Source organism: Macaca nemestrina, chromosome X, assembly GCF_043159975.1.
Source record: "Macaca nemestrina isolate mMacNem1 chromosome X, mMacNem.hap1, whole genome shotgun sequence".
Classification (NCBI taxonomy): Eukaryota; Metazoa; Chordata; class Mammalia; order Primates; family Cercopithecidae; genus Macaca; species Macaca nemestrina.
In genome coordinates, this window is record NC_092145.1 from 79,500,294 (window position 1) to 79,513,156 (window position 12,863).

The following is a 12,863-nucleotide window of genomic DNA, read 5'->3' on the forward strand; positions in this document are numbered from 1 at the left end:
GAACTGTGCAACTCTTGGAACCAAGCTGATATGGAGTTGCTGATTCCAGTGTGTCCAGAATAGAATACTGATCTTGATTTTTACAATACCCATCCCTCTTGTTTCTTCTGAGCAGCAGCCAGAGATCACTGGTTGGCTCACAGGAACAAGCAGTCAGTCTAAATTGCAGAAAAAACTCTAAAACGATTGTTGAGACTAGAATATAACAACAAGTGTAGCATAGTTCTTGAAACATAATTTTTTCTCTCTCCAGTCTCCAATTTTTACTAAAGATAAATCATGGTAAGACTGATTTACTTTATTATGCTTGGCCTGATTATTTGTATAAATTCCAACAAGAATAATTTTTTTTTTTACGTAGGCTTTTTTTTTTTTTTTTTTTTTTTTGAGACAGAGTCTTGCTCTGTCACCTAGGCTGGAGTGCAGTGGCATGATCTTGGCTCATTGCAACCTCCGCCTCCTGAGTTCCAGTGATTCTTCTGCCTCACCCACCGGAGTAGCTGGGACTACAGGTGCATGCCACCTTACCTGGCTAATTTTTGTATTTTTATGAGAGATGGGGTTTCGCCATGTTGGGCAGACTGGTCTCAAACTCCTGACCTCAAGTGATCCACCTGCCTCAGCCTCCCAAAGTGCTGGGATTACAGGTGTGAGTCACCATGCCCAGCCTACATAGGCTTTTTCAATTGGCTTTGATGGAACTCTGCTTCATAAGGAATCTTAGATAAGACTTTTTTTAAAGCCAAGCCCAGTCATGGGTTAGTACCCTCAAATCCCTATCAGTTGATTAAATTCCTTTCCTCTTGAGGTCCCAAGATAATTTGGGGCTCCTGGACCTGTTAGAAAGTGACATTCTTTGCTTACCATAGTTTAGGAACCCTGCACAGGAACTATGTACACAAGGTATGAGGCCAGTTTTCCCAAGGGGCTTTTATTGACTCTATAAGTCAAGTTAGATTCCTTAAAGGAAAGCATGCCATTGCAGTCAAAGCCGTGGTAAAATAGCCAGTTTCTCCAATTGTGTCCTGTTGCAAAAGAAAACAGTTTATTTATTTTTATTTGTTATTTATTCATTTTTGAGACGGAGTCTCGCTCTGTCGCCCAGGCTGGAGTGCAGTGGCGTGATCTTGGCAACCTCCACCTCCCAGGTTCAAGTGATTCTCCTGCCTCAGCCTCCCGAGTAGCTGGGATTATAGGCACCCGCCACCACACCCGGCTAATTATTGTATTTTTAGTAGAGACAGGGTTTCACCATTAGCCAGGCTGGTATCGAACTCCTGACCTCAAGTGATCCGCCTGCCTTGGCCTCCCAAAGTGCTGGGATTACAGGCATGAGCCACCATGCCCACCCAAGAAAACAGTTTCTTATTGCACTTATGCAAATTACTATATTTCCATAAATTAAGAATACTCACAAATATTTTCCAAATTTTAGAGAAATCGGGTAGAGAGAAACATATAGGCTCCAAATTTTGTTTACAGGAGTATATTTTACTCAATTGCTACAAGCTGTAAATAGCTTAAAAGTTTTCTGGACTCTGAAAAATAAAACAAAGGATCAGCAACATTTTAAGCAAAGTAAAAAAGATTACTTCAGTCTTGTATTAGTTCAATACATTCAATTAACTCCTATTCTGTTTGATATTCATCAACATTTTAGCTCTGCATGAGAGTCCTAAAAGTTTTTTTTTTCTATTCTAATTTCATAATCTCCAAAGTTATCAGACACCTGCATTTAGAAACACCTGTCAAAGTCCTATAGCTGACTATAAACCACCTTTTGAAGAGGATCAGAACAAGACAACAATTGTCTTGTTGTGTATATTAAAAAGTCCTAGGACAGCCACTATTCAAGGAAGTTTTGGTTACTTCTGTGGCATACAATTGTACATAATAATTATAACTATTAATAATATACACAAAGTTATATCAGGATTATAGGAGTTTTACATAATTTTGGAACAGATACTAGTAACATATGTATATAAATAGAGCCCAAAGAAAGTCAAATACCATTTCATATTTGACAATGCTTCCTGTATGATTTTTATACTAAATGAGCCAAATTTCACCATTGCATTTGTGCATTATTGATGTCAAACCCAATTCCTAACAAAACCTTATAGACATATCTACCCAATTTTAACGTTTGACGATAAGGTAAGATTCTCATAAACCTTTTATAACCCTTTACAAAAATTTTTGTTAAACAGTAGATAAGTGCTCTAAGAAAAACCTGTTGTGCTTTTATTCCAGTGTTCAATTTACGGAAGAACTGAATAATACCCCCTTTAACTTTAGCCAATATGTCACACACGTAATTTTTTTTACAGGATTAATTTTCCACAAACCTTCCACAACTTGCTCAGACTTTCAGCTTTATCCTAACTTAAAACAATCCTTTAACCCTTTAATCTAGGCAGAAAAATCCATATTTCCATGCCTTCTTATAATCTTTTACCAAAAACTCATTTCACTTTCTTTACATACCTTGGATGTAAAACTGTTTCTATTTCCCAAAGATTACTTAAGTCATGTGAACTAAAAGTCATTACAATTTTTACTTTTCTGATAAAATGTTTGATCTAAACTCTTGTTATAATCAAGCCAATTAATCAAAGATCTTTTAGATATAAGCATCATACACACAACATATATAAATATCCAGAGAGACAGAAGGTCCTGTAGCTGTAAGGTTCTTCATTCGCCGGTTTTTAAGTTTCTCTTTAAAGCCTGAAGTTTCTAGGGCCTAATAAGCAGGCACAGCTGGAAGGCAAAACAGATCTCCAGAAATTAAGGGTCCCATTTTTATACCAGATTCTGGATCCCAAAAAGAGGGAATCAGCTCATCCCCATGGGAGTGTTAATCTCTCAATGTGGGGTGGGGACATCTCCATACTTCCTAGGTGGCTAAGAGCATGCTTCTCTGATCCAAACCTGCAGAGCTGAGTATTTCCCCATAACTGCCATTAGCTGTCCCCAAAAGTATATTTCCTATTTAGTTATTACACACCAAAGTTCTCTCATAATACAAATTAGTTTCTGTTACCTCCCCAAAAGTAAAAAATGTCAGATAATGGAATACAAAATAGAACAGAGCCTTAGATTTTGAGAGGAATCTATCTACTTTTTATTCCTGAAGTTTCATGAGGAAAACAGAGGTTTATTTCAAAATGGGATCTGTGGCGCTTCCTCTTTTTTCCTAAGGAGTCCCAGGCTGTTAGAACTTGAATATCTGCTTTTAATTAAGCTGACTTTTAACCATAGTGCTCTTTTTTTTTTAAAAAAAAGGCCTTTTAAATTTCTTATTACCAGACTTTAGCCGGCTGATATTTCTGGCTTTTGAACTTTACCAAAAGTAACTTCACAGGTGCTCAGAGAAAGGAAAAATTCAAGAAAGGCACACAGATAACACAAAGTGGTCATTCCTTAAGCCAGGAATTGAATCCTGCACCCTGGCTGCCATTGTGTTGGCAGAGACCAAAAGAAAGCACTGCCACATGGTTACAAGGTCAAGCTCCCAAGGATGTGACTGACGAGTTTTCTGGGCTGTCTTGAACAGTAGGTTTATGGGATCCTAAGCCCATGTTCTATCTTAAGGTACTCCTCTTTATGACAGAATGATACAGAAAGACAAATTCATAGCACAAAGTATAACAGATTCACTACAGCTTAAGACTAGCTTCACAAATCCTTTTTCCAATTAATCAAAATTTTACAGAGGAGCTAAACAGTGATTTTTTACTATTCATTCAACCAGTTTGCACAGAGAGAGAAAGGAAAGGAAAGGGAGAAAAGTATTGCCTATATTGGGAGGGGAAGGCAAAGAGCTCAGGGAGGCCAGAGAAAGACCTACCCATTGCAGCGACACTGAAGAGTTCAGGTGGCCGCTTGCCGGTAGCGAAGGGATTTTTTCCAGCAGTCCCATCAGCTCTCAAAATGTCCCCATATCCCATGGTCCTATACATACCTAATCCTGTCATCCATAGCCATCAGCAAAAAGTGCAAAACAGATTAATCCAAAGAGAATTGTGGTTAACATCCCATAGTGCCAAACCTGTTCTCAGCTGAGAGGGACTTTACTAAGAGGGGCCTCTAACACCCTAAATCTTAGGAAGGACCCTAACCCTAAAAGATCAGCCTTTTATTGAGAGGAACCTTTAACCCTGTCTGTCTTAGGAGAAGCTCTAACACCCCTAAGTTGGGCGTCTAACCAATCCCATTCTTTACTTGCGTATATGCACCCAACCTACCCAAAGTCAACCAATTGGTGTCCGCAGGTGATTTTCCTTTGGGTCAGGGGTCTCTTTAGTATAGTCCCTTCGGTGATCTCTAGAGAGATACTGCTGGACCTCACCACTTACCCAAAGTTAGCCTTTAGGTTGGGGGTTTCTTCAGTATTGTCTCTTCTGTGGTTGCCAGAAAGATGTTACTGGAAAGGGGTCCTGATCTAGACCCCAAGAGAGGGTTCTTAGATCTCATGCAAGAAAGAATTCAGGGTAAGTCCTTAGAGAAAAGGGGAAGCAAGTTTATTAAGAAAGTAAGGGAATAAAAGAATGGCTACTCTGTAGGCAGAGCAGATTTTTATGGTTATTTCTTGATTATGTGCTAAGCAAGCACATAATCAAGGTGGATTATTCTTGCCTCCCTTTTTTAGACCATATAGGGTAACTTCCTGATGTCACCATGGTATTTGTAAACTGTCATGGTGCTGGTGGGAGTGTACTAGTGAGGACGACACAAGATTACTCTTGTCGCTATCTTGGTTTGGGTGGGTTTTAGCCAGCTTCTTTACTACAACCTGTTTTATCAGCCAGGTCTTTATGACCTGTATTTTGTGCCGACCTCATAGCTCATCCTGTGACTTAGAATGCCTTAACCACCTGGAAATGTAGCCCAGCACATCTCAGCCTTATTTTACTAAGCCCCTACTCAAGGTGGAGTTGCTCTGGTTCAAATGCCTCTGATACTTTGGGAGAGACTTGACCTGAGAAGCAAATTTTTTCCTCACTAAATTGATGGTAGATTTCAAAAAGGTGTCTGTCCATTTTGCAGATGTCTGTGTGGTATTTCACATGGAGAGATTCTTCTGCCTTCTTTCAGCTCCACTTTTGAAACGTTACCGAGGAAAAAATGGCCTCGAGGAAACTTTGATTGGAGTTGCAAACTGAAGATTATCTGAGACAGGTCTCAATTTACAGATTTATTTTGCTAAGGTTAAGGACCATGGCATATGACACAGCCTCAGGAGGTCCTGAGAACATATGTCCAAGTTGGTTTGGTTATAGCTTGTGTTTATACAATGGGGGCAGGCGGCAGGGGGGTGGTGCGACGTCCAGGTCATAGGTTGAAAGAGTTAAGCCCTGCCTGAAGAGTTGAATTCAGCATAAAGAAATGCTTGAGTTTGAACAGGGGCTTGTGGAATCCAAGGTTCTTCTCATGTAGATGAAGCTTTCAGGTCACAAGCTTCAGAGATAAAAGATGGTGAATGTCTCTTATCAGACCTTAAAAGGTGTCAGACTTTCCAGAAAAGACTTAGTAAGGGAAGGAGAGTCTCTATGGAATACAAATTTCCCCCACAAGAGACAGATTTGTAGGGCCATTTCAGAATATGTCAAAGAAATTTATTTTGGGATAAAATATTTCGATTTCCTTCAGGGCCTGTTAATCTGTCATATGATACTATAGCAGTCGGGTTGGAATTTGGCATCTCATTGTCACAAATTCTGCTTTGTCAGTCTTAAGATCACTGTTTTAATATTAATACTGGCCAGTTGTTTCTGAACTCCAAAGGGAAGAGGGTATATTGAGGCATGTCCAATTCCAACCCCTCAACCAGCATCAAGGCCTGAACTAGACTTCCAGGTTTCTTTGGGGTCCCCTTGGCCAAGAGGGGGGCCATTCAGTTGGTTGGGAGACTTAGCAGCTTTTTCCTATTGGCTTACAGAGTCCATCATCTGGTTACATAGAATCATTTGTCAAAACTCATCTTGTGACTAGTATATAAATTTAGCATTCAGATTAAGACTAAAGACAGCACAGAAACAAGATGTGGAGCATAATGAAATGCAGTAAAGAGAGTTAGAACAAAAGAGTATTTGAAAAGAACATAAAAGCCATTTAAGAAAAATTGGGTTGAAGACTTTAGGGGATTTAAGAAGCGAAGACCAAAAAAAAAAAAAGAAAAAAGAAAAGAAACAGACAGAAACCAGAAAGAAAGGGGATGAAAAGAAAGTACAATTTGACATTTATAATGAGTAATACAATTTACTTCCATACCTGGACCGCAATTTTATTTTTGGTTTTTTTTTTTTTTTTTTGAGACAGAGTCTCGCTCTTTTTGCCAGGCTGGAGTGCAGTGGTGCGATCTCGGCTCACTGCAACCTCCACCACTCCTGGGTTCAAGCGATTCTCCTGCTTCAGCCTCCTGAGTGTCTGGGACTACAGGTGCGCGCCACCATGCCCAGCTAATTTTTATATTTTTAGTAGAGACAGGGTTTCACCATGTTGGCCAGGATTGTCTCGATCTCCAGACCTCATCATCTGCCCGCCTCGGCCTCCCAAAGTGCTGGGATTATAGGCATGAGCCACCAGGCCCAGCCTGTTTTTTGTCTTTTTAGGCATACATTAAAAGCATAATCATCTCTCCAATATTGGCTGTGGTTTTAATTTTATGTATGTTTGTGAACAAAGGAAATAATCTTTGAATATTAAGTGTCCACTCTGAAACTTCCCCCTACTTTTTTTTCCTTGTCAGCAGATCCCAGAGTCATTAAAAAGTATCACATGGCAGAGATTGGGAAAAGGCAGTTCAAGACAGTTCTTAGATGCTGCAAAGGTAAGATTGAGCAAACACATCTACATATAGCTAGGAAAAACCTGTAAGCCCTTGGAGCATTTCCCAATGTATACTACATATTTTACATCTCCCTTTTTGTGTTTTTCTAAATGCTGGCAAGATGAATAAGAATTTATATTTCTGCTTCTGGAAATACAGAGGAAGTCTTGATGTTTTCTATCCCTGGAAAATTCTATCCGAATCTCTTGAATCAGTGCCAACTAGAGTAATATTTTCAGAAAGCTTTTATAAATGTAATAGCAACTTGTTGACACTTAAATTTATCCTGTTAGTTTATATCTGATATGTGAAATGCTTTATGTTTTTTGATGTTACCAATGTTCAGATAGTAGTAATATCAAGGGATTCTAAGCTTATTAGAGCCCATGAGGTAGGTAGTGCTGAGTTTACATGTCAATGAGGTTATTTTTCATTGCTAATATAAGTGAAAGACATCTTTAAAAATTCCCAGTGCTTTGAAATGAGACCCATAAATCTCTATGATAGAAAAGACTAGAAAATTAGAAGACAGTCTAAATTCTGGGTATTTTGTTTATTTTTTCTTTATGATTAATAATTATTTGCCATTAAGGTATAAGGCATTGTTCTAATTTATGCAGAGGCTGTAGAAATGAATTATATTTTACATTATTAAAGTGTTGAGGGGAAAATGTGCTTAGTCTTCTTATTGTCTATGACACCACTAAGTTGACTTCTATTTTAGTCTTTTGTTTTGTTGAAGACCTCACTATGTTGTGTGGTATTCACCAGACCCCTTGATAAAACTTGTTGCTCAATCTTTTAGAGGAAAAAATGGCACAGAGAGATATTGTCAGACTAAGAATTACCTTTTGATGTTTTCCTTTACAAAGTGCTTTGAGATTATTGATCCAAAAATCAATATACTGTTTATGGCAATTACTTTTTCTGTCTCAACTGGTGAGAACAAGAAGGCACTTTTTGCTTTTTGTAATTCCATTTTCATAGCTTGGCCCAGAGCTGATATTGTTATGCTATGTATGATATTGGTACACATTTGTGTTTGTAAAGAACTGTGCCTTTGTTCATTAATTATTGATTATTATAGCTACTGAAAAATCATCTAATCCAACAAGTATTGAAACTTACCTTGCCCATGTGGTATGTTCCATGAGAGATACAAAGATAAAAGACACTGTCTCTGATCTTCAGAAATTTATCACATAATAAGAAAGGCAAAACAGTGTATGCAAATGACTACAATATAGGCATAAGACAGACTATGAGATATTAAAAAATACCTTGTTTCTAAATGTATATATGAGCCAGTACAACAAGAAAAAGAATCAGTTGTTTAAAATCAACTGTATTAATTATAAAACAGAAATGTACAGACAAGGAAAGCAAGTGAGATATAAATTAACTGTATATTATACTTGCTTACCAATAATGAAATAAGAGATTATCAGCACTATAGTAGTGAATGACACTGGGAAAGCCAGTGTAAGTCAAGTAGAAGTGTAAAACAGGTTAAATCCTTTAAACATCAGTTTCAAAAGCTATTTAGAGAAAGTGACTTCACTGAGTTTGTTCTATCTTAATATTTTTTATATAAATTTAGCTATAAGTTAATTGTGGAGGTGTTTTGCTTTACTATGCCAGACTAAATACTATACCTGTGAATTTGTTTTGGAAACATTCATTAGATTAGACAGTTTAAGCCAGGTTTTGAAACATCTGAAATTCTGTAATAGCTGATGGACTGCTTGGTATCGTCTTCAATTAGGCTCTCCAGGTATGGCCACTGATAGAAAAGAGGACATGTTGGCATGGTCATGCAGGAGGAGGACTCCACACAGACCCAAAAGAAGGGGTAAGAGCCTGTAACAAATAACTGGAAATTCTTAATGATTGTCCTTGCACAGAAGATATATGTATTTAAGATTATAATATTCTAGAATATTTTGATTGACTCATCTAATTGCATGTTCTCTAATGAAAAAAATCATATTCATTGACCATAGTTTATAGATGATATTTTCTCAGACTTAAAACAAAGATTTATGATTGACTAAAAAAGAAAAGTTATTTGTCCACCTAAATGTTTTAGTTCTTTAAAATAGCATCAGTTGAGGTTGTTATGTAATCTAGCCTTATAATAAGTATAAGTAGGCGAATTAGATTTAGCACCTAAAAAACAATTTTGTGTGTGTATGTGTTTGTGTGTGCGCGCGCGTGTGCTTCAGGGTTAATGTTTCCCCTTCTATACACTTAGAGAAATCCTAAAATACCCCCTAGTTTCATGGTAAATCCTCTATCTACCTGATCCACCTAGTTATCCATATTCTTTATCATTATTATTATCGTTATACAGCCATGCTAAGCAGTAGGGCTGTTGAAATAGAAAGACTTGCACTATATATTTTTTCTCAGTAAGTGAAAAATGTCACTGGAATACTGTTACACAGTATTACATCTGGCCCTTTTTCTCTGAGCTTGCCTTTATTTTCTTCCTCCGGCTTGACCCAGCCAGTATATGCATGTTATTTCTAAGTAGAAATGATATTTTCAGGGTTGGTGGTCAACTGAACAAATTTTATGTAACAGTACTCTTTAAATTGTAGAGAGAAAAGTAAATGTTAGTTATTTTTTTGATAGGAAGTGATTGGCAGGAAACAGTTTTCAGTGCTTTTTTCCATTCTTCTTTGTTTCCTAGTACAGTTCTTTCAAGGAACTCAAAACACTTCACATTAATGTTTCTGTCCCATTTTTGAACATTATTATCCTTCATAGCTGATTTTTAAAACAGCAAAATGTCATAAAATAAAATTTTAAAAAATTAACCCAAATAGTAAGATTTGTTCATCCGTGCATTAGTTTTTGGTATGATATTTGCCAGTTTTCAGGATCATCTGTCACCAAGGCCTCTTAAGGATAGTTGCTAATAATATTCTAAACACAACCAAAAATAAGTTGACTTAATAAAGAGAAGCAGCTACTTCTTTTAGGCTCAAGCACTATAAACTTCAAGACAGTTTCTTTCTGCTCCAGTAAAATAAAGCAACACTCATTGTAATACTTTAGTCTGTAGCCCTTTGTTTTCCCTTGCCATCTTTGTATTAGTTTAGCCTTTTTATCTAAATGGAATCATAGAATCATATAACTTGGAGACCATGTCAGAAAAGAAATAGTATGGAGTCGTAGTTAAGAGCTTGAGCTCTGGAGCCAGACTGCCTGGATTTGAATTGTGGCTCCATCACTTGCTAGTAGAATGACCTTGAGCTAGTTTCTTAATCTCCGTATGCTTCAGTTTCTTCATCTGTAAAATGAGGGTGATAATTTTGAAGGGGATTTAAATGAGTGAACTCCTCACACCATGTTAAAGCTCTTAAATAGTGCTTGACACATAGTGAGTGCTCAATAAATATTAGCTGCGGTTGTTATAATGTGAGATTGTAAGTCCTATCCTCTACCCTAATCCATTTATTTAAAAAGTATATATTGAATGCCTTCTTTGCGCTAAACTCTGTGTTAAGTACTGGAGATATACAAGACAAAATCTCTGCTGTCTAGAAACTTAACAACATGGCAGAATATCTAAACTGCCATGTAGAAGTTTTATCACTGTGACAAATAATAGATTTGACCTCATAACCAACTGAAATCTGTAGTGCTTTACTTTTTGTGTGCTTGTTTATAGAGAAGGGATCTCTCTATGTTGCCCAAACTGCTCTCGAACTCCTGGGCTCAAGCAATCCTCCCACCTCAGCCTCCCTGAGTAGCTGGGACTACAAGTGTGCACCACCAAACCCAGCTTTGCTTCACTTTTTATTCATATGTGTGTTCTTAACAACTAACAATCAGTATTAATAATGCTGCTTGGAAGTTATTTAAATCATTCATTTATATAGCATGGGATCATAAAGGGTTTGTGAAAAAGGAGTGGCAATTTCAGTATTTGAAAACTCCTGTTTTTAAAGTAGATGTATTAAGAAATTGTTTTATATAATAGAATCCCCAGATTTTTAAAGGATTTTGGAGCTTTATTCCTGCATTTAAATTTTTATTTATATGCTGCTTTGAAGAGGCATCTGCTAGTAAATTTAGTTAGCCATGTACTCTTAATAAGGACACAAATAATGAAGACCTTAATGAAAGGATTCTTTCTGAGATTTTGCTTGACATACTCTTTTTTTATGTTAGAAACACATTATTGATTGGACACAGTCAGAAGCTGGTAGTTTTTAAACAGAAATTTTCACTTAAGCAATCGGAGAGCTTGATGTAATCAGAAGAAGTGAAACAGTAACTTGGAATATTAAAAATTGGTATTAAAACTTGGAGTAACTTGGAGGACTAAAAATTGGAAGATTGGGAAGAGGCTTGTTAAAATGAGTGGACACATTAGACCAGTGGCCAAGCATACCTGGATGGCATGGTGCAGCTGAATTCTAGCTCTGATTTCATACATAATCAAGTAGCCTTATGATCTTCATTTGATTTCTAAAATTGTCTTTCCTTTGGGATAGAAAATTCATTGACTGGCCAACTTGAATATCAGTCTGGCGGGTAGTTCTTTTTATTGTAAATTATTAAATGGACTGTCAAATACAAATCCATCTAATATGTAGCATAATCCATTTAAGGAAAGGGTCTAATCACCACTGAATAAGTTCTTCATTGAAGTTTCAGACCAGCAAAGCTCGGAAAACAAACCCTGAAGTATAATGTAACAAAAATTGTAAAGCCTTTCCTGACAACTCATACATATTTTCTTCTCTTGTCCCAAATTCACTATATGTGTATCTCCAACAACACAAGAAAAATTTTCCAGTTACACTCTGGATTTTTTAGACATCGACTGAACTCGCTACTTTTTGACCATCTTTTTATAAATCCATTGTTATCCTTAATAATATTGAAGTGGTTTGTTCCTTTTATTGCAGTTGTTGGGTTGAGGGGAGTTCTTTTCTCTGGATAGTTGACTTATCCCTGAAATTATGGACACTTTCAAATTTTCTTCTAGATTGGTTTTTTAGGGAGAAAACATTCAGCCTATAGCTCATATTTTTACAAAACAACATTCCAATTTTTTTTTATGTTTTTTAGTTCCTCACTACAAGTTTTGTCCCCAAGTAGTTTCTTTCAAAATCAGTCCCTTGATTCTATGAGGTATTACATTTCTTGCTATTAGAATTTAGGAATGTCTGTAAAACCAGAATTCTTAGAGAAATTCCTTATCAGCTAAGGAAAAGGTGATTCTTCTACCTTTATCAAAAGATCATTTTTTTTCTTACTCTTCATTTTCTTATCAAGGGCCACTGGGCCTCACTCCCTTGAAAAGAATGAGCTGCGGGTAGAAAAATAGGCTGTTGCTTCAGTGCTTGACCTTTCCTGGCAAGAAATAGAAACTTACCCACCTGAGAAACAGAACATGTATTCAATTTATTAATATACGGTTATCTTTAATATCTGAAAATTCTACCAAATGAGCTGCTCCAGATGTTTTGGTTTTTTATTCTCATGCCTTGTCTACATCGTTATTAGGTATAGCTGTTCACTTGTAGTACATTTGGCCATGAGGCAGTACTTCTCTTCCTCAGATCACACTGTCAAATTGAGCACTGTCAATTCATAAGAAGTATAATTTGTGGCTTTCCAGTTACACCCTACTGAGTTTGGTACTTCCAGTTTTATTTGTATACTTATTTATTTATGTATTTGTTTTTGACCCACCATACTATGATTGTGCTATTTCATTGTGTACATGTTCCTTTCATTATTTCTTACCTGTCCAGCCTCATGAAGCTTATGAAGCTATATGTTAATACCAAATAAGTAAGTATTTTAAAATCTGTCAAAAGTTGTGATGATTTAATCAATTATTAGGTATTGCCTCTAGGATATTAATAAGAATTTCCCATCACGTGTTTGAAAATACATACATTAATTAATTAATGGAATAAGTATTCAGTGAGTGTTTCTGATACCAGTCAAGTTTCTTTTTCTTCTGATTTTTTCACTTGGGCCACCTCGTTTTCAGTTG

General features: G+C 36.7%; 1 protein-coding gene across 3 annotated transcripts in view; it reads left to right on the plus strand.

Moving 5' to 3' along the window:
* LOC105496935 (ATP binding cassette subfamily B member 7) overlaps positions 1-12,863 on the plus strand; it is a 115,717-nt gene that overhangs the window by 43,280 nt on the left and 59,574 nt on the right. Inside the window, exons 2-3 of one of the 3 annotated variants that reach the window (XM_011767571.2) lie at positions 6,758-6,838; positions 8,604-8,690. The exons of 1 other annotated variant lie outside the window; for it this stretch is intronic. In XM_011767571.2, the coding sequence (XP_011765873.2) occupies positions 6,758-6,838; positions 8,604-8,690 (168 nt within the window). The remainder of the gene's footprint in view (positions 1-6,757; positions 6,839-8,603; positions 8,691-12,863) is intronic. One more of the 3 variants, XM_011767572.2, reaches the window with a different exon arrangement.